The sequence below is a fragment of the Cornus florida genome, unplaced genomic scaffold (genome assembly GCF_030987335.1).
Source record: "Cornus florida cultivar Cherokee Brave unplaced genomic scaffold, ASM3098733v1 CherokeeBrave_3.0.0_Hap2_Chr08, whole genome shotgun sequence".
In the NCBI taxonomy this organism is placed as follows: Eukaryota; Viridiplantae; Streptophyta; class Magnoliopsida; order Cornales; family Cornaceae; genus Cornus; species Cornus florida.
The window spans coordinates 83,931,468-83,959,225 of NW_026775578.1; the positions used below are offsets into that span (position 1 = coordinate 83,931,468).

General features: G+C 38.4%; 1 protein-coding gene across 4 annotated transcripts in view; it reads left to right on the plus strand.

Annotated features, from left to right (window-relative positions):
• LOC132268233 (protein CHROMATIN REMODELING 5) overlaps positions 1-27,758 on the plus strand; it is a 54,499-nt gene that overhangs the window by 15,763 nt on the left and 10,978 nt on the right. For all 4 annotated transcript variants that reach the window (XR_009469258.1, XM_059769047.1, XM_059769048.1 and 1 more), the window contains 19 exons: positions 2,180-2,239; positions 2,330-2,433; positions 2,760-2,811; positions 4,650-4,713; positions 16,866-16,959; positions 17,072-17,159; positions 17,257-17,391; positions 22,210-22,401; positions 22,497-22,564; positions 23,443-23,536; positions 23,665-23,789; positions 23,877-23,940; positions 24,244-24,456; positions 25,182-25,424; positions 25,584-25,694; positions 26,054-26,140; positions 26,471-26,653; positions 26,828-26,908; positions 27,089-27,325. Coding sequence is in view for 3 of the 4 variants with exons in the window: in XM_059769047.1 (XP_059625030.1) it covers positions 2,180-2,239; positions 2,330-2,433; positions 2,760-2,811; positions 4,650-4,713; positions 16,866-16,959; positions 17,072-17,159; positions 17,257-17,391; positions 22,210-22,401; positions 22,497-22,564; positions 23,443-23,536; positions 23,665-23,789; positions 23,877-23,940; positions 24,244-24,456; positions 25,182-25,424; positions 25,584-25,694; positions 26,054-26,140; positions 26,471-26,653; positions 26,828-26,908; positions 27,089-27,325 (2,295 nt within the window). In the remaining variant the exon portion in view is untranslated. The remainder of the gene's footprint in view (positions 1-2,179; positions 2,240-2,329; positions 2,434-2,759; positions 2,812-4,649; positions 4,714-16,865; positions 16,960-17,071; positions 17,160-17,256; positions 17,392-22,209; positions 22,402-22,496; positions 22,565-23,442; positions 23,537-23,664; positions 23,790-23,876; positions 23,941-24,243; positions 24,457-25,181; positions 25,425-25,583; positions 25,695-26,053; positions 26,141-26,470; positions 26,654-26,827; positions 26,909-27,088; positions 27,326-27,758) is intronic.

Genomic DNA, 27,758 nt, shown 5'->3' on the forward strand with positions numbered 1-27,758 from the left:
AAAGATCTGAGACGAGTTGATCCGTAGATCCGAGACGAGTAGAGTATATAGTAGGGTATGATAAACCTGCTTTGATACCATATTGAAAGATATAAAAAATTGAAGAGAGAAATTAAACATGAAGAACACAAGAATATGACGTGGTTCAACTACTAGGGCCTTCATCCACGACACACAAAGCCCCCAAAGGGCTACATCTCTTTTATTCCATTCTCTCTTAATATTGTCTCCAATCAGCACATCTATTTATAGGTAAAAGAATACAGGTGATAAATATGGAAAATACATTGATGGAGGATTCCTAAAATTAATACCATAAATCACTCCAATCAAATATTCTATCATAGGCTAAAATCTCTCCTATGATATTCTCATATCAAATATTCTATCAAGGAGTAATTTAAGGGTTCCTATAATAATATTTTCCAACAATTTCAATAGATCACGGCTAATGAAGGCAGTCAGTTAAACAACAAAGCCATGAGACACCAGGTTTTCAATTATCATTTGATAATGTGAAATGCTTAGGTTAGGAAGGGCCAACAAATCTAGCCATGTATGAAGCATGAAGCAGGTATGGGGTAAGGACACCACACAACACTGACATGACAATATGAATTTTTTAACAAAAAGAAGGATACAAATATGACAAAGGACACAATAATACACGTGTATATATTTTATTTGTTAATGTTGATATATATAAAAATTAAAATATATATGTCTCCGTATAAAATTGAAGATGTGTATGTATTTTATAAATGTCAACATGTTTAAAAATTAAAAAATGTCTTGTATAAAATTGATGTGATAATTGTGTCACTATATGTTTTATTATGTGTATGTATTTTATAAATGTCAACATGTTTAAAGATTAAAAAATGTCTTGTATAAAATTGAAGTGATAATTGTGTCATTATATGTTTTATTATATGTTATAATTGTTCAGTGGGTTATGCCAAGGTCCTCTAGAGGGTTGATTGAGGCTTGGAGGGGTTGCATAGTGGGGGGGCCCCAAGTCCTGGATGTTTGGAGGGTTACGCCATTGTGTGTCTGGTGGTGTCTTTGGCTCGAAAGAAACAAGAGATCCTTTGAAGGAAAGGAGACTCCTATCTCCATGCTTAAGTTCTCTATTATTTCTACTCTTTTATGTTGGGTTATAGGGAGAAATTATAGATATTTAGAGGAGATTGTAGATTTTGTGGACTCCTTGAAAGTTTAGAGGCCTTTTTGGCCTTGTGTAGTTCCCTTGGGACACGCTCCCCTTTTGAGCGCTTTTTATACATTTTACTTATAAAAAAAAGAAAAGAAAATTATAATGAACAAGCTGACAGTTACATTGTAGCCATAAACTTTTGATAAATTTAGACATAGATATATTATCATTGTATCTAAATTCTTCTTTTTGAAGATATTCTAAGCATTTGGAAACATTTTTGTAACCATTATACTATCTTGAAAACTTATATATTAATATTCAAGACCTGTTAGACATGTCTCTTGAAGTTTTAAATATGTGGCTGGAATATCTAAGAAGTGTTGGATACATTTTCGAAATAAATAGTTACTTTTTAGTTATGGACGCATTTAGGAAGTATTAGGCATGTTTTCGCAAACATCCAGTGAGTATATTGGTATCCGTTACAAATAGGATAAGAGTCATTTCCCCTTATAGAAGTATCTGTGCTTCATTGCTCACCACTGGTAGTCCAATAAAGAATTGTTGTTGAGTTGCACGTTTGAATCTATTTTCAATATTCAATCAAGAGTTGATGATGCCATTTCCTTGGCATGGTGACTCAGCTGAACTTGTCTCCACATGTTGTTCATGACTTAATTTTCCATATAATATTTCGAAAGTTGATCTATTATCCTTACATACCCAAGCAAAATGCTTCTTCTTAATAAGGCCCTTTTGTATAATCGTTCCCTAGCTTTGAAAATATCCAGCATTTGCAGATGAAGGAGTTGCATTGTTATGCTTTGCCGTTCAAATTTTCATACCTTGTCAACTTCTTGTCCATTGATGTCTTGCATCAATATGATGGATTACTTCTTACGTTCCTAGTATGAAATGGAATTATTAAGTTCATGTGTGCGTATATTATGGATTACTTCTTGTGTTCCTAGTATGAAATGGCATTATTAAGTTAATGTGTGCGTATATTTTTCCATCTAGATTGAGGTCAATGATGTGAGCAAAGAAATGGACTTGGATCTCATCAAGCAAAACAGTCAGGTTCTGCCATTGAACTTGGAATTTTTTCTTTTACAACCTCTATTTTGATTTTGAAGTTATTTGTAATTGGTTCAATGACTGCATCCTCAGGTGGAGAGAATAATTGCAGATAGGGTCAGTAAAGATTGTTCAGGTGATGTGGTGCCAGAGTATTTAGTCAAGTGGCACGGACTGTCTTATGCTGAAGCAACTTGGTATAGTTGACAGATGTTACGTTTTACGTTGATGATTTTGACAATCTGTTATCATCTACTTCCTAATGTGTTACGTTGATGATTTTGGCAATTTGTTGTTCTCGCTGCCTTATGTAATGTATTTCTGTTGAAATAATAGGTTTCATGAATATTATACATGGTAAAATAATGCTTCAATGGTTATAGTACTAGCTTGTGCTTTCTTTTTCTTGGCATACAATCTGATCGTTGCAATATTTATCATTTTATGGTGTTTGTTTATTTTTGATTATTTAGTTACTGTGATGGTTTAAATGCTTATAATGGTTGTTGATGTGTTGTTTTAGGGAGAAGGACATAGACATTGCATTTGCTCAAGATGCTATTGATGAGTATAAGGTAGAGCACTAATTAATATGTGTGCATTTGGGGCCGCATGTTTCAGCTTCCTAATACTTTTCCCCAATAACTGTGAAAAATTGTTGTTTTTTAACATTGTCGTCAATTGCATAAACTTTTATATACTGGCTTTTTTGTGCCTTGTAATTTTGTCATTGTTCTTTGCCATGCATGAAACTAGCAGGGTGCATGTAAATAGTATCATTAGGACATTTTAGGAGAGATATTAGGAGGAGCTGTAGTTATCCTTATCTCGTTGTAGCTTATGTTATCACTTAGACTCCCTTACTGTTTGGGGTTTCCTTATTGGTTTAATATTCCGTATCAAGCCTCATTATTTTAATCAGATGGAACATGAATCTATCCTGAACATTACAATACTATAATGAATTATTTTCAAATATTCTGAACATTATGAATAATTCTCGCATTTTCTGAAATTCTCAAAAATATTCTGCATACTTAGAGCATGTGGACTCATGTTTTGTTGTTTTGTTTTAACTTAAATTGCTTTTCTTACTTAGAAAATTATCTCTGATTTTTTTAAAATTGAAATGTGTGTGTATATATATATATATATATATATATTTGATAAGTAAAATTGTATTAGAAAGCCTTCAAAAGGGGACTGCATCCTGAAAGTTACACAAAGGACAAAGCCAAGAGGGGCCTTAAGGACCCAAATAACCCAAAATATCAACTATTTCCTCTATAGATTTACAATTTCTCCCTTAACCCATCAAAAAAGAGAGCAAAGAATAAGGGATTTTAAAGCCCCAGTAGAAGATTCCTCACAATCAAAGGATCTTCTATTTCGCTCCTTCCATAAACAACACCAAATGCATAAGCGCTCCACTCTCCTAAATAAGAATGTAGAAAATGAACTTCTGAAAGTTTGGGAAGGATGTTTATAGTGATTCTTTATGTCTCTGTTAATTTTTTTTGAAATATGGTCTCTGTTAATTTTTATGTATTTATTTTTTATTTATCAAAAAAAAAAAAAAAAAATTTGTATCCGAAGATGTATTTTGGGTTTGCTTGTCTTCATAAATGGCTGTTGAAAGATTTTGTATTGTGAATAAATCTGGATCAAATCCAGGTCCAGATTTATTTAATAATAAGTGTATCAAAATGGTCTATTGGTGTTCTGTTTCTGTTAGAATTTTCTGTTGATGCCTTGAAATATGAAGATGTTTTGGGGTTTGCTTGTCTTCATATATGGCTGTTGAAAGATTTTGTATGGTGAATAAATCTGGATCAAATCCAGGTCCAGATTTATTTAATAATAAGTGTATCAAAATGGTCTATTGGTGTTCTGTTTCTGTTAGAATTATCAGTTGATGCCTTGAAATATGAAGATGCATCATAGAGTGTTTTTGGTATGGCTTGCTTATGATTTTGTTGTATGTATAAAGTTTGATATCTCTCAAATTCAGACTTCATTGAATAAACATTGGATTCTTTTATTTGTTTTATATAATTTGTCTCTTACAGATGGCACAAAGAGAAGATTTTTTTGCCATTGGAGTGGCTAAAGCACTTTAATCATATGAATTTTGACATTTATTTTGTATTATATTGGATGTATAGGTTGCTGATGTGCTTGTTGCCAACTTGTTTATCATTCTCCCTTTCTTTTCTTCTTATTCGTCTTTTCTCTCTCTCTTTCTCTCTTCATTTATTTTGTAATTTTCTGTATTATTTAACCAATATGTTTTTATTCTCCTTTATAAAAAGATGTGCACAAATTTAGGCGGAAAAAAAAAGATGTGCAAAAATATATTACTATTATGGTGATTTACCACTTGAAGGTTTCTGATTTGTTTTTCTGTAAGCAGGCTCGTGAGGCTGCAATGGCTGAGCAAGGGAAACTGGTGGATTTTCAGCGTAGGAAGAGCAAAGGTTGGTTACATTAGAATGTTTGGCTTCTTGTTTGATTTTTTTTTTTCCTTGGGGTGAGGGACTTTAGTTTTGAAAAATGGGCAATAGCAATCTATATATTTCTTTATTTTTATTTATTGTTTTTGTCATTTACAAAACAGAAAGAATGACAGATGAGTATTTAGGTGATGATGTGATCATTTGCTTAGAAATTCTGTCATACTGTATGCTGCTCAGGATGTCACGGAAAGATTTTAAATTTGGATCAATCAGAATGAATATTAGTCATTAGTACTCTGGTTTTCTAAATTAAGCCCTGCTTATTACAAATGGTTTTTTTTTTTTTTTGATAAGTAAGATTTTATTAAAAACGTTTAAAAGGGGAGCGAAGCCCAAAGAAACAAAAGGAAACAAAAGGGCCAAAGGGCGCCTTAGACCTTCAGAGAGGCCAAGAAAACAATAATTTCCTCCATAGATCTATAATCTCTCCCTGAAATCCAACAAAAAAGAGTAGAAATAACAGAGAACTTAAGCATAGAAACAGGCTTCTTTTTTCCGTCAAAATATCTCCTATTTCGCTCAAGCCAAATACACCACCAGATACAAAGCGGCGTAGCCCTCCAAGCGTCCCTAATGCCAGCCCCAATAGAGACTCCTCTCCAAGCCTCAATCAACCCTCTAGAGGAATAAGGCATGGCCCAATGGACCCTAAATAATCGAAGCATCAAATCCCAACAATCTCTGGCCATGCTGCAATGTAAAAGGAGGTGATCAACAGACTCCTCATTACACAAACACATGTAACAGTGATTGACCACCACCTGATTCCTCCTCCTCAGATTATCTTGGGTTAAAATTTTACCCAGAACAGAGGTCCAAGCAAAAAAGGCAACCTTGCGGGGAGCCTTGGACCGCCAAATAGACTTCCAAGGGAAGGGATCTCCATGGCCAACCGAAAGGCATCTGAAAAAGGACCTAACCTCAAAACGACCATGCGAGTTAGAAATCCAGAACCACCAATCCGATTCCCCAAAAGAAATCACCTGGCTATACAATAGCTCTAGAAAACGAGAAACATCCTCGATCCCAATCCTGAAAATGCCTCATGAACTGAACATCCCAAGACAGTCTCCCGTTATCAAGATGATAACAGTCAACAACCATGGCTTGTCGATGAGAAGCAATCCTATAGAGCCGTGGGAACGTGAGAGCAAGAGGGAGTTCCCCACACCAGAGATCCTTCCAAAAACTGATCCTCCTTCCATCTTTTAATACGAGAACGAACATGCTTGTAGTAATCATCCCAACCCCCGAATGAAATGCCAAACTCCCACCCCCCTTGGACTACGTATCACCAGAGAGCACCACCCACCACGACTTTCCCCAAATTTGCTAGCAATAACTTTCCTCCATAACCAATGCCTCTCGATCCCAAACCTCCAGAGCCATTTACCAAGGAGAGCCTTATTAAAAGGCAACAACCTCCGAAACCCTTAGCCTCCAAACCGAATTGGACGGCACACTTGATCCCACCGAACCAAGTAAAACTTGAACTCTTCTCCTTCCCCACCCCTCCCCCCCCCCCCCCCCCCCCCAAAAAAAAAAAAAGAAAGTTGCACTGCAATCTTTCAATTCTCTCAGCCACTGAAGAAGGAATCTGAAATAGAGATAAGAAGTATGTAGGAAGGCTAGAAAGGGTGCTCTTAATCAGGGTAACCCGACCCCCCTTGGACAGGTACTGCTTTTTCCAACCCGCCAACCTCCTCTCGACTCTGTCCACAACCGGATCCCAGCTCCCCACACATCTCGAAGGGGCACCCAAAGGCAATCTTAAATAAGAAATGGGAAAAGAGCCATTGCAACATCCAAGGATGTGAGCAAACACCTCAATCTCCGGAACATCCCCAACAGGCACAAGAAGACTCTTACCAACATTAACCTTAAGGCCAGAAACAACTTGAAACCAAATCAGAACGCATTTCAAATACCTCAGCTGGGACGCATCTGCATCACAAAACACAATAGTGTCATCTGCAAACATCAAATGAGAAACCTCCAATTGACTATCAACATCCCTGCCCACCCGAAAGCCTCTCAAAAAACCCAGCTCCGCAGCCCTCTTCAGCAATCTGTTAAGAGCCTTCATCACAAAAAGGAACAGGAAAGGGGAAAGCGGATCCCCTTGTCTCAATCCCCTCGAGCTAGAGAAGAAACTCGTCGGCGCTCCATTCACAAGGACAGAGAAACGAGCACTAGAGATGCAAAAAAGAATCCATCTCCTCCACCACCCACCAAAACCCATCCTCTCTAACAGGTAGAGAAGGAAGCTCCAGCTCACATGATCGTATGCCTTTTCAATATCTAGCTTGGAAAGAACACCCGGAACACCGCTGCTCAAACGGGAATCAACATATTCACTAGCAATAAGAACTGAATCCAAGATCTGCCGACCTCCCACAAATGCATTCTGAGAGTCAGAAATGACACCATCCATCACCTTCTTCAACTTAGAGGCCAAGACTTTCGCAATCAACTTGTAAAAACATCCCACCAAACTAATAGGGCGGAAGTCTCTTAACATCCATTGCCTCTCCCTTCTTCGGAATAAGAGCAATAAAAGTTGCATTCAAACTTTTCTCAAAAGAGCCCATCACCTCCTCACGGACCACCTCCCAACACTCCAAAAGGAACCTCATAGTAAAACCATCCGGTCCAAGAGCTTTATCCCTATTACAGCTCTTCAGAGCAGAGAGAACTTTCTCTTCTGAAAAGGGCTCTTCCAAAACAGAGCACTCCTCTCCTGAAATATAATCAAAATGAAGCCCATCAAGTAAAGGACGCCAATCGGCTGACTCAGTGAACAAAGTCGAAAAGTACTCAGAAAAGCTCTTACAAATCTCCTCCTCTTTACTAATCAACAACCCATCCACCCTAATCCTCCCAATGTGGTTGCCCCTTCTGTGAGCATTGGCAAGTCTATGAAAGAATTTAGCGTTATTGTCACCTTCTTTAAGCTACAAAGCTCTAGATTTTTGTCTCCATGAAATCTCCTCCATAACAACAATCTCAGCAAACTCTGCTTGACACTCCACCCTCCTAAGCTTCAAAGGACCCGTCAAAAGACCCTGACTCTCCATCTTATCAATGTCAGCAATCTCGAGAGAACCCGATTCTTTATTACAAATGGTTAAGGGTCTACAAGTGCATGATAGGAAAATAAACCTCCTACCATACTTGTATCTAAATCAAGCAACCCAAAGAGCCAATTTACCCTGCAAAATAGTTCAAAGCAAGTATACATTTAGAAGCTAAATTGACACCAGAGATCCTTCGAAGGCTAAATCATTGTTCTGCTTTAGGCAAATTTTTTTTTTTTTTTGATAAGTACGAATTTTATAAAAAACGCTCAAAAGGGGAGTGCATCCTGGAACAAAAACAGGCCAAAAAAACAACAATTTCATCTAAAGATTTATAATCTCTACCTAAGACCCAACAAAAAAGAGTAGAAATAATAGAGAACTTAAGAAAAGAGATAGGTCTCTCATTCCCCTCAAAATATCTCTTATTCCTCTCAAGCCAAATACACCACCACGCACAAAGAGGAGTAGCCCTCCAAGCATCACGAACTTGGCCCCCCACAAAACACTCTCTCCAAGCCTCAACCAACTCTCTGGCGGAATGAGGCATGACCCATTGGACTCCAAACAAGCCCAGCATCAAATCCAAACAATCCTTGGCCATGGAGCAATGCAAAAGAAGATGGTCCACTGTTTCCTCGTCCCTAAGACATATGTAGCACCGATTGACCACCACCTGATTACTCCTTCTCAAATTATCCTAGGTTAAAATTTTGCCCAACACAGAAGTCCAAGTAAAGAAGGCCACTTTGAGAGAAGCCTTAGAGTGCCATACAGACTTCCACGGGAAGGGCCCTCCAGGCTCCACAGAAAGATACCTAAAGAAGGACCGCACATCAAAACGACCCTGCGCACTGGGAGCCCAAAACCAGCTATCAGACTCACCAACCGTGACTTCCTGCCGATACAATAACTCTAACAGATGAATGGCATCCTCAATCTCCCAATCCTGAAAGAGACGCCTGAACCGAACATCCCACACCAGTATCCCGCTATCAAGATGATAACAGTCAACTACAATGGCCTGCCTATTTAAAGCAATCCTAAAAAGTCGTGGAAAAGCGAGAGCAAGAGAAATATCCTCACACCAAACATCTTCCCAGAAATTGATCCTCCTGCCATCCCTGAATCTAAAGCGGACATTCAAGGAGAAGTCAAACCAACCCTTCCGAATGCACTTCCAGACCCCCACACCCCTTAGACCACGCACCTCAAGAGAGCACCACCCTCCTCTGCTCTCCCCAAACCTACTCGCAACAACCCTCCGCCAAAGCCAATGCCTTTCCACTCCAAACCTCCACAACCATGCACTAATCTACGAAGCCCCAACCCACCATTACGAATAGGCCTGCAAACTTGCTCCCATCGAACCAAATGGAACTTAAACTCCTCCCCTCTGCCCCCCCCACAGAAAATTATGCTGCAAGCGTTCAATTCTTGGAACCAGATCAAGACACATCTCAGATACTTGAGCTGGGATTCCTCCGCATCACACAACACGAGCGTATCATCAGCAAACATCAAATGAGAGATCTCTAACTGACTAGTAGCATCTTTGCCCACTCGGAACCCTCTCAAAGAACCCAAAAAGTCCACGATTTCATGTAAAACATTGGACCATTTACAATGATGTAGTTTTTTTCTTACCTGATGTAGACCTCTGAAGAAAATCCCCTGATCTCAGAATCAATCAAATTCATTACTTTAGAGGGAATATTATAAACTGAAGACCATGGAAGAGTTTCGTAACAGAGATGCAGTCCGAGTCTACTACTCCGACCAGTCACTGGAGTCTTCTATTCCGGTGAAATCCTTTTGATACCTTCTCTTTGATTCCTCTCTTCTACCCCGACATCATTTGGTTTTTCTTCCTCTTCCTTCTAGTTTCCTTGGGTTCTTCTTTAATGAGAGATTTGGCTGGTAAAAAATTGTCGTTTCTTGACGTTGCAAGGCTTCCTCGTTTGGATTTACTGGGAGATGTGGTATGTGATATCACAAATAGAGGGCATGTTCTTAGGGTGGATAATCACATCACCGACATTCGCGAATCCATGCTCAAGTCTTACCTTGTTGGGAGATTCGACAGAGAAATGGGTTCTTTGGATGATATAGAATGGTGGGCCTCGAAATCATGGAACATCTCCTGTGGGGGTTGGGTTACTGCTTTGGTTGATGGACTTCTTCTGTTTAGATTTCCGTCGGTTACGGAAGCTCAGAAGGTTTTGAATAGAGGCAAGAAATCTTGGGGTGACGTGCAGTTATTTATCGACCTATTGTGTTTTTGGGTTGGGTGTTATGGGTTGAGGAGGAAGTAGCACCGACGAGTTATCTTGTATGGTCTTCCTTTGCATCTTTGGTGTCAAAAGCTGTTTGTAGCCATTGGAGACCTTTGTGGAGGACTTTGGGATGTGGAGGCTTATGAAATGAGTGAAACTAAGAGGATCGTTATCACTGTGCTTGAAGGCGGTGAGATCCCAGAGTTTATTTTTGTGGAGGATTAATGGAGGGCTTTCAAAGTATCGTTGACTAAAGAAATTTTCCCTTCCCTTGTGCCTTAATCTAAGTTACACGCCGGAAGTGTTGATTTGAGATCTCATGTTTCAATGGCAAGGAAGACTCGAGTGATTCGAAGGACTGGGGTTGGTTATGGTCATTTGCCGGAGAAGCAGAGGTTTGACTTTCAGCGTGGTCAGTTCCAAGGACAGGGATGTCTGCCGTTGCACGCGCCAAAGGAGAGTGGGGAATGGAATGTTAGATGTTGTACACGTGGTTGGTGTACAAGTGCCTCCCATTGTAGTTGCACGACAGCTGAGTTCACATGTGAATGGCCATGTGAGCATGCGGGAGTTTTAAACGCTGCAATCGATGGATCGTTGAAGATTGGGCTGGACAGACTGGGCCGCGTCTTGGTCAAGATGGTTATTCCTCTTCAGGTTGTTGGATCGGGTGGGTTAGGCCCAAGTCCAGTGGTTCAAGACCTTTTGTTGGCCTGTTTAGACTAAGGCCTCACCTAACAATTGTAAAAGGGATAGAGTGGTGGTTTGGGGCCCGAATAAGGGTCTTTTTGTTTCTTTTAAAGGGAGGCAGCCCAACCCACTTTTTAGAAAGGAGCACAGAGTTGGTGACCAAGCCCGTCCTTGTATCTCCTCATGTTCTTCGCATCACAAGGGTACTGCGCAGAAGCGGTATGTTGATAAACACTGGTTTGGTTTGGAGAAGGATAACTGGGTTAAGGTTAGTGTTAATACCTATGGGGATAGGTCAATGAAGAAGCTGTTCCGTCACTATGATTACTGCTTGAACTTACTATCTGGGAACAGGTTCGGTCCATTGCAGTCGGATTTCTCGCTCTTGGAGCTCTCTGTCTCCTCATCCTTCTACGTGTACTCCTCCTTGTGGGTTGTTGAGGAGTGATGGTGGGGAGGATTTTGATGGGTTATCAGTGATGTCTCGGATGCTGTCGCCAGTGGTGGAGGTGGGTGTTGAGGATGAGGGATTCTTGACATAGTTTCCTCATGAAGCTACCACATATTTCTTGGAATGTCTGTGGTCTCAATGACCTAGATAAGAGGAAGGTGGTGAAGTTGGCAGTGAGAAAATGGGGGGCTTATGTGGTGTGCTTGCAAGAAACAAAGGTCGCTTCAATGACAGATAGGGTGGTTAGGAGCCTTTGGGGTAGTCGGATTGTGGAATGGGAGGTGTTGGATACTTTTGGGGCTGCTGGTGGTATTCTTATCATGTGGGATAAGAGGTGGATGGCAAGGGTGGATGTTTGAAGAGGGAGATTCTCTATTTCATGTGCTTTTGTTATGGAGGAGGATGGTTTTAAATGGGCCTTCTCCGAGTCTGGGCCGGTGGAGGATAGTAAGAGACTGGTGCTGTGGGAGGAGCTCAACGTTGTGAAGGGGATGCGGTCTCTTCCTTGGTGTGTGGCTGGGGATTTTAACGTGGTTAGGTCCCCTTTAGAGAGATCTAGAGGTCGTACATGGTCTACGGCTATGGCACAGTTTTTGGAGTTAATTGATGGGTATTATCTTATCGACCTTCCTTTAAAGGGTGCTGCTCTTACGTGGTCCAGCGGTCGGGATTAGGGATGGCAATTTGACCCGCCCCCGCGGTTACCCACTCCACCCCGCCCTGTTTTTGGCGGTTTTAGGAGACCGTTTTGCTTATTTGGGCGGGGATGGTTTGATGTAGTAAAAACCCGCGCGGGTTTAGTGCGGTGGCGGGGGGAGGTCGCCCCGCACCGTTTAGATAGCAAATTACTTAAGTACTCTTATTTCATTAATATATATATTTCCCACTATATACTAAGTACCCTATATAACAATATTAAAGTAATAAATGACTTTCATTAAAAGGAAAGTTGCAATGGTGAAAAATTGAAGATGAGGGGGGGAAAAAAAAAAGCAAATCTATTTCAACAATAAATAAATTGTGGTCTTAAATGGGGCTGGGCGGGTACCTGCGAGGATAAAAATGTCGGTTACGGGGATGGGGTGGAAAGTTTCCCCGTTTTTGCAGTTTTGGGTGGGGACGGGGACGGGGTTTTTAAACGGTTGCGGGGGCGGGGGAGGGTACACCCGCCCCCGTTGCCATCCCTAGTTGGGATTCACCCACTTTTTCCCAACTGGACAGATTCTTGATTTCTAGGGAGTGGGAAGGGGAGTTTCCGGATGTTGTTCAGGCTACTTTGGCTAGGGTGACTTCTGATCATATTCCGTTAGTTTTGGATTGTGGAGGAATGCGTTCTTGGTGTACCCTCTTCAGATTTGAGAACATGTGGCTTAGAGCGAATGATTTTTAGCAGAAAATTCAGGCTTGGTGGTAGGAGGCCACGGTGGTGGGTATGCAGAGTTTCATTTTGGCTGGAAAGCTTCGTTTTCTTAAGACTGAGCTTAAAAGATGGAATAAGGAGACCTTTGGGAATTTGGAGTGGAGAAATAATTGGGCACTGGCTGAGATTATCGAGATTGATCGGTTGGAAGAGGTGGGTGGTATTGGTGAGAGACAACGCGACAGTAGAACAACTTGTCAGGCGGAGATTGCAGAGAATATTGTTATGGAGGAGATCTCGTGTTTTATGGCTAAAAGAGGGTGATCGGAATACGAAGTTTTTTCATAGACTTGCCAATGCCCACAGAAGGGGTAATCACATTGGGCGGATTAGAGTGGATGGAGTGGAGTTGTCTACGGAGGAAGAGGTGCATAAGGGGATTGTTTCCTTCTACCAGAGGCTTTATGCCGAGCCTTTAGATTGCAGACCTCGACTTGATGGACTTCACTTCGACTCAATTTCAGTGATGGATAGGGATGGCTTGGAAATTCCTTTTTCTGAGGAGGTGGTGTTGAAAGCATTGAAGAGTTGCAACGGTGATAAGGCCCCGGGTTTGGACGGATTTACCATAAGTATTTTGTTGAAAAGTTGGGATGCGGTGAGGTATGAGGTGATGGGTGCCTTTCATGAGTTTCATTCTAATGGGAGGTTCGAAAAGTCGTTGAATGCATCTTTCATTGCCCTCATCACTAAGAAGGGTGAGGTGTCAAATGTTAAGGACTTTAGACCAATAAGTCTGCTGGGTTGTATTTATAAGCTTATTACTAAAGTCCTTGCCTTGAGATTGAGGGAGGTTCTGGATAGAGTCATCTCAGAGTCTCAAAATGCGTTTATTGGGGGTAGGCAGATTCTGGATTCTCTTATTGCCAGTGAATGTGTGGACTATAGGCTGAGTAGTGGGGTTCTTGGAGTCTTGTGTAAGCTTGACATTGAGAAAGCTTATGATCATGTTAACTGGAATTTTCTCTTGTATCTGTTGGGGAGGATGGGATTTGGGAGAAGTGGAGGAGATGGATCAAGGCTTGTATTTCTTCAGTTAGATTCTATGTGTTGGTGAATGGGGCTCCTTCCGGTTTCTTTGGAAGTTCTCGAGGTTTGAGACAAGGGGATCCCCTTTTTTGCTCACTATTGTTATGGAGGCCCTTAGCAAGTTGATGAGGAGAGTAGTGGATTTGGGTTTTATTAGAGGATTCAGGTTGGCTCCAGATTCGGCTCAGTAGATGGGTACAGGAGGTGAGTTCTCATGCCGCGGTTCTAGGGTGTGGGGTGAGTTCTTTTCCTATTGTTTATCTGGGCCCGCCTTTGGGTATTTCGTCAAGGTGGGTGGGAAGATTGGCTGGATGGAAGAAGCAGTATCTCTCGAAAGGCAGGAAGGTTACTCTTATTAAGAGTACTTTGTTGAGTCTCCCAACTTATTTCCTCGCTCTCTCTTCAAGATTCCTTCCTTTATAGCTGAAAGACTTGAGAGTCTCCAACGGAACTTTCTTTGGGGTGGCCGGGGAGAGGAGTTCAAGTATCATCTTATCAAGTGGGAGCAATTTTGCAGGCCTCTTCAGATGGGTGGACTTGGGATTAGGAGGTTGGTCCCTTTCAATAGGGCGCTCCTTGGTAGGTGGTTCTGGATATTCGGTAGCAAAAGGCATCGTTTATGGAGGGGGGTTATTTTGTGCCGCTTTGGGGAGGAGAGGGGGACGGTCTTTGGAACTGGTTTCTGCTGTTGGCGTCGGAGTGTGGAACTGCATATGTGGGATGTGCGTTTTCGACGTTCCTTTCAGGATTGGGAACTTGATGATGTTTCTGGCTTGTTGGATTTGTTGTATAGACATGAGGTGGATGGTAGAGTGTCTGATTCTTTGATTTGGGTGCCGTCTCCTCAGAGAAGTTTTGAGGTCTGTTCTTTATTTTTCTGCCTTGTTAGATTTCATGGAATTTTCCCGTGAAGATGGTGTGGCGTTCAAAGGTTCCCCTCAGAGTGGCGTTCTTTGCCTGGACTGCAGTTTGGGGTAAGATTCTGACCTTGGACAATTTGAGAAAGAGAAGACATATCGCAGTCAACTAATGTTGTCTGTCTAAGAATGATGGAGAATCCGTGGATCACATTCTTCTGCGTTGCCCCGTGGCTTATGCCTGCTGGAGTATCATTTTTGGTTTGTTCGGCGTTCAGTGGGTCATGCCAAGGTCATCGAGGGATTTGATTGACGGTTGGAGAGGCTTCAGTGTGGGGGCCCACGCTTGGGAATTTTGGAGGGTATTTCCCTCTGTGTTTGGTGGTGTGTTTGGAAGGAGCGGAATATAAGATCCTTTGAGGGGGAGGAATCTTCCATTGGGACGCTGAAATTTACTATTAGTTGTTCTATTTTTAGTTGGGTGACGGGGAGAAATTGTACATTTTTAGATGAAATCATGAATTTTTTGGGTTCCTTGGGTCCCTAGGACCTTTCTTTGTACAACTTTCGGGATGCGTTCCCTGTTTGAACGCTCTCTAATAAACTCTTTATTTATATATATATAAAAAAAGGTGCATGATAGGGTTTATTTATTTATTTTTGTGATAAGTGCATGATAGGGTTTATTTTTTCATTTTCTGTTTGATAAGTGCATGATGGGACTTGTTTAAGCTTTATGTGGTTGGCACTAGGCAGGATTGCTTTTGTAGATAAATAAAAAATGTCATGGAATTGATAAATTACAGAGGTGATTCGAAGTTCTCTTTAAAACCAATTTGGAAGATATTTCCTTATGCACCCCACCCCATACATAGCTAAAAGCAGCTTTTTTAGACATTTTCTGTTTTTGAGATTTCAGTCATCTCGGAATCATGGGCAATACCAGTGTTATGAGGAAAGGATATCTTTTTAGCATCTAGAAAGGAAATGGAAGCACGGTAGCACACTAAACATTATTTCCTGTCCAATTGCGTTATGGTGGTATTTTAGGGATGGCAGAGGTGAAATGTATATATATCTTTGCCTTCTTGGATGGAGTTTGCTATCAAGCTTGGATTCTGGTTTTGCTAACAGGTCCTAGAAAGGAAATGGAAGCATGGTAGCACAATAAAACATTGTATCCTCTCCAATTGTGTTATTGTGTTATTTTAGGGCTGGCAGAGGTAGCATTTCTGTTCGTGATACCCAGATTGTAGTCAAAATTGGCCTTGCTTCAGGATCCTAAAGGTCATTGAATTGCAGATTTTCTAAGTAGGTGGCAGTACTCTTGAAGAATTTAGCGTTATTGTTATCTTAGTTCTATATCCAGTTCCAAAGGACTCCTTGTCATTCTTCTTGTATTCTCATTTCTATTGATAGATTCATGTTTCTTAATGGAGGTATGGGCCACTTGTTTGGGATATTTTTAGGTATATGTAGTATTCTCTTAACTACTAGATCATTAGTTTGAAAATTATTAAGATTTACAATTGCCTTTACTTTTTGAAAGTTAGTTTGTTTCTTTTTTTTTTGATAAGTAAAAGGTAATAGAAAGCCATCAAACAGGGATCAGATCCCTAAAAAGCTACACAAGGCCAAATAGGGCCCCTAAACTCTCAACGAGTCCAAAAAATAAAGTATCTCCGCCATAGATTTACAATTCCTCCCAAACACCCAACAAAAAATAGAATTAAGAATAGAGAACTTTGACGCTCCAATAGGAGTCTCCTCACCCTCAAAGGATCTCCTATTCCGTTCAAGCCATAAACACCACCATAAGCTTAAGTGTGCCACCCTCCAAAAGTCACTAGCTTGGGCATCCACTGTACATCCTCTCCAAGCCTCCATGAAGCCTCTCGAGGAACGAGGCATAACCCACTGCATCCGGAACAGACCCAGCAGAAGACTCCAACAATCCCAGGCCACGGGACAATGCAGAAGAAGATGATCAACCGTCTCCTCATCTCTCAAACACGTACAGCAACATTTAATCATCACCTGTCTTCTTCTTCTGAGGTAATCTAAAGTCAGAATCCACCCAAGGATTGCCGTCCAAACAGAAAGGCCACCTTAAGAGGGGCCTTTGAAAGTTTGTTATATTAGAAGACTTGATCATTTAACAATATACAACTCAATGTATTCACCATACCATTCTGTTTTTCTTTTTCAATTTCAGCATTTTGTTGCTGTTTTGCTTGTCTTATTTATTAAATTCATGTGATTTACTTCAAATTCATATGTTTTAATTTGACTTTAAATATTATTGCTGTTTAGCAAGTCTGAGGAAGCTTGATGAGCAACCTGAATGGTTGATAGGCGGAAAACTTAGGGACTATCAGCTTGAGGGCTTGAATTTTCTTGTTAACAGGTATGATAGTGCCTCTTTTCTTTGGATCTTGGTACTTTTTACTTGAAAATTTGGACCTTAAATAAGTTTGAGCTACAAACTTGTATTAATTATCATCTTTTTCATAGAACAGTTGGAGAAATGATACAAATGTCATATTAGCAGATGAAATGGGTCTTGGTAAAACGGTTCAGTCAGTTTCTATGCTTGGTTTTTTACAGGTACTTGTTTAGTTTTACAGTTTCTGGTCTGCTATGATTATAAACATGCAATCTTTGCCTCTTTTTTAATGATTCATTCATTTTATTCTTCCTACAGAACTCTCAACAGATTCATGGGCCATTTCTTGTTGTTGTACCATTATCAACTTTGTCAAATTGGGCCAAGGAATTCAAAAAGTGGCTTCCTAACATGAATGTTATTGTGTATGTTGGAACTCGTGCAAGCAGAGAGGTTAGTCATACTTTGTGGTGCATGTACTGATTAACATATAATGGTTGTAGTTATGTTTGATTTATGTTGAAGTTATAGGTTGATGTTATAAATTGAGACCTTTTTTTTTTTTTTTCACTGTTTGTACTTCTTTGGAAATTGGGTTTGGTTGTTTTGATAATCGAATTTAGCTGCATTCTGTGCTGAAGATTGATTCCCTTTCATTTGATGTTCTTCTACAAATCTAAACGTTTTTAAGAAAGAAAAGTATATCTAATTAGCATTGATTAGTAAATACGGTATAGCTTGTAGTGATTTGGCCAAGCAAGTTTCAACTTGAATGGCCTGTGATATTTTTTGGTTTTACAGTAGTGTTTATGAAACATCTACATAATTAGGTATTTCATCAAAGCTAGGCTATAGGTTTTAGGCAACCAGGTGCTAAGCACTTCGCTAGGCTTTTTCCATGCTTCCTCTCTTGTGTGTGTTTGATCCTAGATGCGAAAGGAAAAAAAAAGTACAATACTATTAAAAAGGTTTACTGGCACTATGATTTTGATTTAGTGCTGGTAATTCTTATTTTCTACATATAGGAGCTAAAGGATCAGTATGTACTTGTAAAAGATGAGGAGAACCAGGTAGACATGGAACCTATATGTAATGTACCTGCTTATTCTCACCAACAGTGTGTGTGCTTGTGTCTCTGTGTTTATGTTAAACAGAGCCAAACGTGCCACTAATGGACCACATCTTCACTTTTGCTCCAAAACTGCCTTTTTTTAGCGTTTTAAATAATCTCATAAGAAGCTTTTCTTTGTTTCCAGCTGATGTTCAGTGAATCTGAACATGTTTAATCATCTCATTTATAAGCTTTCATGTGCTTATCACATATATTTTCTGGAGCTGAATCTGCTATTAGACGAGTCATATTTAAGATTTCTTTGACTGTGCCTTGTTTGAATGTTTTTCATCCAAAACGTCTAGTGATTTCTTCTTTTCCTTCTTATTAAACGTATTATTTCCTCTAATGGAATAAAAGTTTTTATGGCTCAAAATTAATTTTGCTACTTGTAATTACATGGATCTTTAGGTTAGGCTTACTTTTGCGGCAGTCCATTCTCATGGTTGCCATACTTGCATTGGGACTTGCCTAGGTGTTGTGATAACACATTCCTATTGTGTTGTGATAACACATTCCTATTGTGTTGATGAATTAAAACGGAATGTGATAAGTCACTCTACTCAATATTTCTATCAAGTTGGAAACCAACGGTTATACTCAAGGAATAGAATGTCCAGTTCTATTCCTTAGAGTACGAATATTTATAATTACGAATACCAATGAATTCATATCTCCCGTGCACGTTCCTTTACCTCCTGTGCACATGAATTTATCCTATCATAATGGACAACCAAGATCAAAACTCCTTTATCTTCCCAATACAGTATCATCAATATTATATGAAGATAAATAAACAAGATTTTATTAAATAAATGTCATTTTACATTCATTGGCTTTGTAGGGCATATACAAATCCTAACACTCAGTAGCTTAGTGGTAGAGCAGTCGGCTTGCCAATGACGGGGCAGTCAAAGGGAGAGGTTCGAGACATGTGCAAGATGTGAAAGGAAAGATTCAAAATTGAGGATTGCACAACACCTGATCAATCCAGCTATAGAGGTACTGTTGAGAGCCTTCTCCTAGGCTAGGAAGCACACCTACAGTAGAGGCAAGGAGTCAAGTTGTGAAAAAGCCTCGATCATTAGATTCAGTAGAGCTAACACGACAGCTAGATGCTTGATAAGCATTCTTGCTTTCCTTTCCAAACCATTTCTACTTCAATGAAGGATTTGGCTTTCACTTTCTTTGGTATATGTAATATACTTTATCTGCTGGGTTACTGGGTGAATGTCTTGGTAGAAGATATGATTTCTTGGAACTGAGGTTTATTAGTTTTAAAGTAAGTTTTGAACACTAATGGTCCGTTTGTTTTGACGTAAAATAGGTGAAGCATTTTTTAACAAATATTTTCCGGTGTTTGGCATAAATACTGAAAATATGTTCAAAAAAGAAACTATATGTATATATTATATTTCTCAATACCTAATAAAAACACATTTGATCTATGTTCGTCCAATCTGAACCCTTGAGTCATTTAGATATAAAATGTTAATCAGGGCTTTCTTTGAAGCGAGAGAACACAAATCACAACAATACCACTCCTCCCACCTCTATCGATCTAGGCAAAACACAATCTAACTTCAGCTTCTTCTCTCTCTAATCTTCTTCTTGTCTATCATTTTTTCTAGTCCTAAAAAGGGAAATCCAAACCTACCTCACCTTCAATAACCAGACGATGGTTATAAATAACAGAGTTCGATTTGGATGGCGGTTTTTTGGGCAACAGAAAATCGTTTCTGGTAGCAATCATATTCGTTGAAGCTCTCTTACCTTCTCTGTTTTGATGCTCGGGTAGTTGGGTAATGTCGAGATTCAATTTGTAAAATGATTTACAAAAATTTTATCCATTAGTCATTTTTGGCTATTTTTTTATGGCATAAAATCGTTTTATTTGAAAACATTCAAATAATATTTTACTTCCCCCGTCCCATCTTAGTTGTCCTTTTTTGGTATTATTACTTTTTAAGGGGATATGCAATTAACGCATTGCCCCTTTTAAAATTTCGAAGTTGTCCTTTCGAGTTTAAATATTTATATTACCAAGTTTAGAGATTTTTGAAAACTTAAAGAGGATAATTATAAAAAAATAGCATTTATTTTTCTTTGACTTTTCAGGGCAACTAATTTGCGACATCCCAAAAAAGAAAGAGGGAGTAATAATATGGGACAGAGGGAGTATGTCTAAACAAAAAGAGCCTAAGAAACACGATCAAAACGGATAATCTTTGTAAATAAGAAAGAGAAGAATAAAGTAATAAACTACTCTACCCTTTAATATAAGATCATAAGAAAATAGAAAATATCACTGTCCAACACCCCAAGTCAAACTCTTTATGTGATAGTGAGAAGCATTGAAACAAAAACGCATAATGGTGTAAATTTTGTGAAGGAGTCAGCCAACTGCACAGTAGAAGAAACAAACGGTAAAGAATTAATGCCAAGTTGAAGATGATGGCATGAAGTGGTAATCAATCTCAATGTGTTTGGTATGCTGATGAAAGACGGTTGTGTGCAATCTGAGTTTCACTTTCTTTATCATGATTAATTGGGGTGGGATCAGAAAAAGTGACACCCAAATCCGCAAGCAACCACCGCAGCCAAATTATCTTTGCTGTAGTAGCAGCCATGGCACAATACTTGGCTTCAGTAGAAAAGTGAGCCACAACTGGTTGCTTCTTGCTTTTCTAGGAAATAGGAATCTCCTAGAAAGACACAAAAGCCAATAGTGGACTTGTATAGGTGGAATCCCCAGCACATTAAGCAACAGAAAAGGCTCAGAGCTTTAAAAGCAGATGTAGAGGAATTACCCCAAAGATGGCAAAATATGGAGAAGCCCAACCCAGTGAACAGTAGTAGCTGCAAATAGAAACTAGCATCCCCGAAGATAGCAAAACATGGAGAACGACAACCCAGTGAACAGTAGTAGCTACAAATAGAAACTAACTGACAACATGAACTGCATAGATGAGGTCACTCTGTGTAACAGTTGGATACACTAAACTGCCAACTATAACTCACTACATTGTAGGATCAGCCATGGGGACACCTTGGGCTTTGTGAATAACATCTATTGCGTACTTGGACAAAGAAAGAAGATATCCTCAAGGAGAATAAGCTACTTCAATGCCAAGGTGGCGGAGAGAACCGAGATCCTTCTTCTCAAACTGTTGGTACAACTATGACTTCAAGAGATTAACGCCATTTGAGTCATCACTAGTCAGAATCATTTTTTTATTTTTTTTGAAAAGTAATGTATTATCACAAAGCGCTCACTGCTTGAGCGCATCCCAAGAAGTTACACAAGGACCAAATAGGGCCCTTAAACTCTCAAAATATCAAAAAAAAAAAAAAAAAAAGAAGGAAAAAAAAAAAAAAATCCACTCTCTCATAGATTTACAATTTCTCCCATGAGCCCAACAAAACAAAGAACTGAGGATGGAAAACTTAAGCATCCCAATAGGAGATTCCTTGGGATATAAAACTTAAACAAAGAACAGAATCATGTCAGCAAGCCGCAACATATAAGAGTATAATAATACGGGTAACAAAAGTGGAACGAAGAAAAATGGAATGGTTGACAAAGGCTCTATTTTTAGGTAGGGATGTGGGGGTTTGGTTTTTTTTCTCTATTTTGGTCTTAAGATTCTAAAAAATGAGAGTGGAAAGTTGAAAATGGGGATTTTAAAACCCAGGACAAACTACGACCAAAACAACAGTAATTTATGTTTAGTCTGAGTTGAGCTGGCCAAGTTTTAAAAAATGTTTGACCCTAACGCACTTTAGTGAAACCCCAAGTTGTTATGGCTAGTGGAATAAGGGAATGGTGCCCCATAAAGACACCGAGTAAAGGGCTTTCTTTCTGATGGATTTGTGCACATAATTGCTCTAATCAACTTCGCATTCTGTAATTCTTGTCACCATAAGATTATCGGGTAAAAAAGTTTTCCATGTCACTATAGGGGAAAGATGATCTGTTCGTTTGATAGTGTGTCATTATATGAGGGCCCGTTTTGCATCTTGATGTCATATAGTACATATTTGTGTTGCAACTAGGGAATGCTCAATCAGTACTTTTGTAATTTAATTGAATCTTATTTAAGATATTTTCATCATTTTAGAAGTTTAATTATAATTTCGTAACTTTCTTTCTGTTGCAGGTTTGTCAGCAGTATGAATTTAACACTAACAAAAAAACAGGAAGGGGTATGAAATTTGATGCTCTTTTGACTACATATGAGGTATTGTTGAAGGATAAGTCAGTGCTCTCCAAAATCAAGTGGAACTATCTTATGGTAGATGAAGCCCATAGACTAAAGAACAGTGAGGCTTCACTATATACAACACTTTTGGTATGCTGAAATTTCCGCTGCTACGACTAGTTTCAGGTTAATTTAGTGTTTCTTTTATGGGCAGTCAGTTTTGGAACCTGTGTTTGTGTTCACAGGAATTTAGCACGAAAAACAAGTTGCTCATCACTGGTACTCCGTTGCAAAACAGTGTTGAAGAACTATGGTAATTGTTAGATTTTGTTATTAACATTGCATGTCTGCACACTCAATTTTGTCTATTCAAGTTATTAAGTTTTTCCTTTTTCTTTTTTATTAATAAATTTTTTAGAGAATGGTACCTGCATATTGACAAAGGCATTGCCAGCATAATTAAAAAATAATATAAATGGGCAAACCCAGTGAACGAGGCTCCCGTGGTGTCTGGGGAGGATTAGATGTATGCAGCCTTACCTCCTCATGTAGAGAGGCTGTTTCCTTGTCTCGAACCCGTGACCTCTAGGTCACAATGGAGCAACCTTACCATTACGCCAAAGCCCGCCCTTAAATATATATATTATATAGATATATTAGATAGACAAAACAGGTGTCTATATGGTTATGCTGCCTAATTTGATAATACCATCTAGTGAGAAGCCATATATATATATATATATATTTTATTTTAGTTTATTCTTCTACATGAAAAATTGAGCATTTGATGACGTAGCGCTGCTTCCACGTATTTCATCAAATGAGTTTATGCAGTATTTTCACCATAGTTGCTTATTTATACTTATATGTGTGTATTGCTATTAATTTTATGATGTTTTGATCTTTAAGAATTTTTATATGCTTCTTGATTCTCAAGAAATGCTCACTTTGGTGTGGCTAATTGTTTTTAACTATTTGTAAGCCAGTAATTTTTGTGTATACATCTTTCCTTCTGCTTCCGAATATATAAAACAATTAGTTCGCTAAATGAATTCATTCATACACCTTACAAACGTAACAATTGCAAGCATTTGCTGCATGTTAGAACTCATCTGATAGTACCTATAGATGTGCTGCGATTTTCAACCTTTTCACTGTTGAAAATTTACTTTTTCTTCTTTCTAACAACAGGGCTCTGCTTCATTTTCTTGATCCTGATAAGTTCAGGAGCAAGGATGAGTTTGTTCAGAATTACAAGAATCTTAGTTCATTTAATGAAATTGAGGTACAATAAATGGCATCTACACTTCCCTCACTTCTGCACATTGCTTTTTACTCAATGTATCTTGGTTTGGTTTGATAAGTTATTGGTTTGTCTACTTTAAAACTGAATGAATTTGTTTTTTTGATTAGCTTGCTAATCTTCATATGGAACTGAGGCCTCACATTCTTCGAAGAGTTATCAAGGATGTTGAGAAGTCCCTACCTCCAAAGATCGAACGTATACTTAGGGTTGAGATGTCCCCGCTTCAGAAACAGTATGTGCTCTTCATAATTTTGTTGTTCTGGACTACTTCAGGTTATGTTCATTTTAGTCATGCCTGTTACTGTTAAATTTCATCTAGGTATTATAAATGGATTTTGGAACGCAACTTTCAGGACTTAAATAAAGGAGTCCGTGGGAATCAGGTCAGTGTCTAAGTTCAATGTGCTTTTGAGTGTTTGAGGCATGAATATTTTTTATCCAGCCCTTTGATGTAGTCCGATGATGCCTTTCTCTGTCATTGGTATATACTTTTCATAATCAATATCATTATTATTGTAATCCAGACATTCTTGTATGATGTTTCACTTTAGTTTGCTCTATCTTGAATAACTCTGTGAATTCATGCTGGCAATAATTGCTAATTGCACGTCACTTCTGATAAATAATGGATTTCTTCAATCTGAAAATTTACAGATTTTGACACAGCTGTACTGCCAAATTTGCAGGTCTCACTTCTAAATATTGTGGTAGAGTTGAAGAAATGTTGCAATCATCCATTTTTATTCGAAAGTGCAGACCATGGATATGGTGGGGATGCAGACATTACTGGTAGCAGTAAACTGGAGCGAATAATTTTAAGCAGTGGGAAACTAGTTATACTTGATAAACTGCTCGTTAGATTGCATGAGACAAATCATCGTGTGTTGATTTTTTCTCAGGTTCGTTTTGAAGCCATTTTACTGAAATTGCACCTTGGAAGCTAGCTTAAATATAACATACATGGTTGGATAGAAATTGTACCAAGCCGACAACAATGGTTAACTCTTAAATTTTCTTATAGCCAGTATCCTCTCTTGCTGATAAGACAAGTGTTCATAAAGATGAACTATGAAAAACAAATACAGTTGAGCGGAGCATTGAAGTATTAGGGCACAGTTTTGTTACTTGGGATAAAGCTTCCATTTGGATTTAACTTGTTCAGCCCAATCAACATTTTTGTAAAACCTATAATAAGCGAAAAATACCTTACTCAAGCATACCTCAGTTTGTATTTGTATTAGATTTGGCTTTGCTCTGCTCAGCATGTTTGAAAAAAATTGGTTTTTATTTTCAAATTTTATATAAATTTAGTTTAAAGCATGAAGAGTATTACACTAGGTTATTATGTGACTTACTTGCATGTTTTTTGTCCTTTCCTTTTGGGGAAATCTAGGAGAGTTCTGAGTCTGTTCCCTTGTTCCCCCTTTAGGAATTTTTTCTCTATGTTATACAACTTGGGCCTCATAAAATATTATTTGCTATTTTATGTTTATTTATTTTGTATGAAATAAAAACACGTCTTAATGATTGCTTTGGCATATTTTTATGGATGAGAGCGGGGGTAAGATTGGAGTTTTGTGGGCAAAGGTGACACTGACATCCTCTGAATAATATTTTAATGCAGATGGTTAGAATGTTGGATATATTGGCAGAATATTTGTCAATTAGAGGGTTCCAATTTCAAAGGCTTGATGGTAGTACTAAGGCTGAAATGCGCCACCAGGCCATGGAACATTTTAATGCACCTGGTAGTGATGATTTCTGTTTCCTTCTTTCAACTCGTGCTGGTGGCTTAGGCATCAATCTTGCAACAGCAGACACTGTGATTATATTTGATTCTGACTGGAATCCACAAAATGACCTGCAGGTTTGAGACAATGTGATTCCTTTTTTCTTCTTTTGCACAATTATTTAATTATTATTTTTCAATTGCAGATTTAATTTTTATTTATTTATTTTTGGTAAATGTGATTTAGTTCTTATTTCTTTGATATATATATATATATATAATATGTCTTTGTTATAGGCAATGAGCAGAGCTCATAGGATTGGGCAGCAAGAAGTTGTCAACATCTATCGATTTGTTACAAGCAAGAGCGTTGAGGAAGATATCTTGGAGCGTGCTAAGAAGAAGATGGTATGATAATTATTAGCTATCTTCCTCTTTCTCTTTCTTCAGATGCTTTTGAATGGTGTTGCTCTTTATATGAATTTTCATTTCATTCACTTTTAAATTGTGTGCATCGACCTGTGTTGGTAGAGAGATGCACATATGTGCATGCTGGATAGGCGTCTTCTAACATCACCATATATATGTCTATTTATATTCATTTTCTAAAAGTGCATCGCTACATCTTAGACTAATTGCACATTTTTATATGGTACTTGTGTATATTTAGCTATTTGCACGCATTCATTGGCCTGATGGATTTGTATGTATGCATCCATGCTGAATATATGTATGGTTTTTCTTATGTTCTCATGTGTCCTTGATAGGTTCTTGACCATTTGGTGATTCAAAAACTAAATGCTGAGGGTAGATTGGAGAAGAAAGAAGCAAAAAAAGGAAGTTCCTTCGACAAGGTAAGGATGTTAAGTAAAATAATTATGTAATTATCTGCAATTTTTTTAGGTAATTGGACCTCAGAATCTGTTTGAATATTAAAGCTATTGGTTTGGTCCATTTTGTAAATGAAATTCATCATCTTTGTAATTGTCGTCAACAAATTTTTTTAAGGATTAATTATATTGTTGTGTTATTTTGATATGAAAAAAGTATTTTTCGTATAAAATTTAACATTTTCCTTAGAATTGAACATTTATTTTTTTCAATTAATTCTGTCGTCGTTATATTTTAGTTTTGATATTAAAAAGCAGCTTTTGTCCTCTAAAATTTGCTTTTCATGATTACAGAATGAGTTATCAGCTATCTTGAGGTTTGGGGCAGAGGAACTTTTCAAGGAAGACAAAAATGATGAAGAAAGTAAGAAGAGGCTTTTAAGTATGGATATTGATGAAATTCTTGAAAGAGCAGAGAAGGTTGAGGAGAAGGTACCTGAGGGAGAGGAAGGGAATGAATTGTTGAGTGCTTTTAAGGTAAATATATAACATCTTAACTATTTTGGGGTGATTCTTGTTGTTATTTTTTCCCTTTACCTTTTATTTTTATTTTTATTTTTATTTTATTTTTTTATGCTCCTGCGTTATGCATAGGTCTCTCTAAATCTTTTATATGAGCTGTCTTCCTTTCTTCTTTTGTCACTATGTTAGGTTGCCAATTTCGGTAGTGCTGAAGACGACGGAAGTTTTTGGAGTCGCTGGATAAAACCTGACGCTGTAGCCCAAGCTGAAGTATGTACCTAATATTTTAACAGAGTTCAATTATGAAATGCATGAACTAGATTGTAATAGAGTTTGACTATGAAATTCATGTAACTACATTCCCTCTATTATGATTTTCTTTTCCCATATTAATTCTACTTTTTAAGAACTTTTGGCGTCTGCATGTTTATTACGTTCTTCCCTCTTTAGGAAGCTTTAGCTCCCCGAGCTGCAAGAAACATCAAGAGTTATGCAGAGGCTAACCAATCTGAGAGAATTAATAAAAGGAAAAAGAAGGGAGTTGATTCTCAGGAGAGAGTCCAGAAGCGCCGCAAAGCAGATTATTCAGGCTATTCAGTGCCAGCAATTGATGGAGCTGCTGCTCAAGTAAGAAGATGGTCATATGGGAACTTGTCAAAAAGAGACGCTTCACGCTTTTTCCGTGCAGTAAGTGTCCTGTCTCGTTTGCATTTCATTTGATTTCATGCATTATGATAGCCTTTGTTAACATGCAGGCTTATGCGACGCGTATATAGATTGCATAGAAGATCAATCTTTATTTGGTTTCACTAATGTTATGAGTTTCCATGCCTTTGCCCCAATTTCTTGTTGAATCATTCCACTCCCCATCTCTCTCTCTCTCTCTCTATCTATCTATGTATATATACATATATATTTTTTAGGTGAACTATTAAAATTTGAATCTTTGTTATATATAAATGTTCTCAATTCTCATTGTGAAAAAGGATATAAGGGATGTGTTAGGCTCATTTACCTATTCAGCAAGTTCAATAATATATATATGTATGTATGTATCTTTTTACTAAAGGGAAAGGCGCTAAAAACCCACAAAAGTAGGTGATCCTATCCTTCATCACGG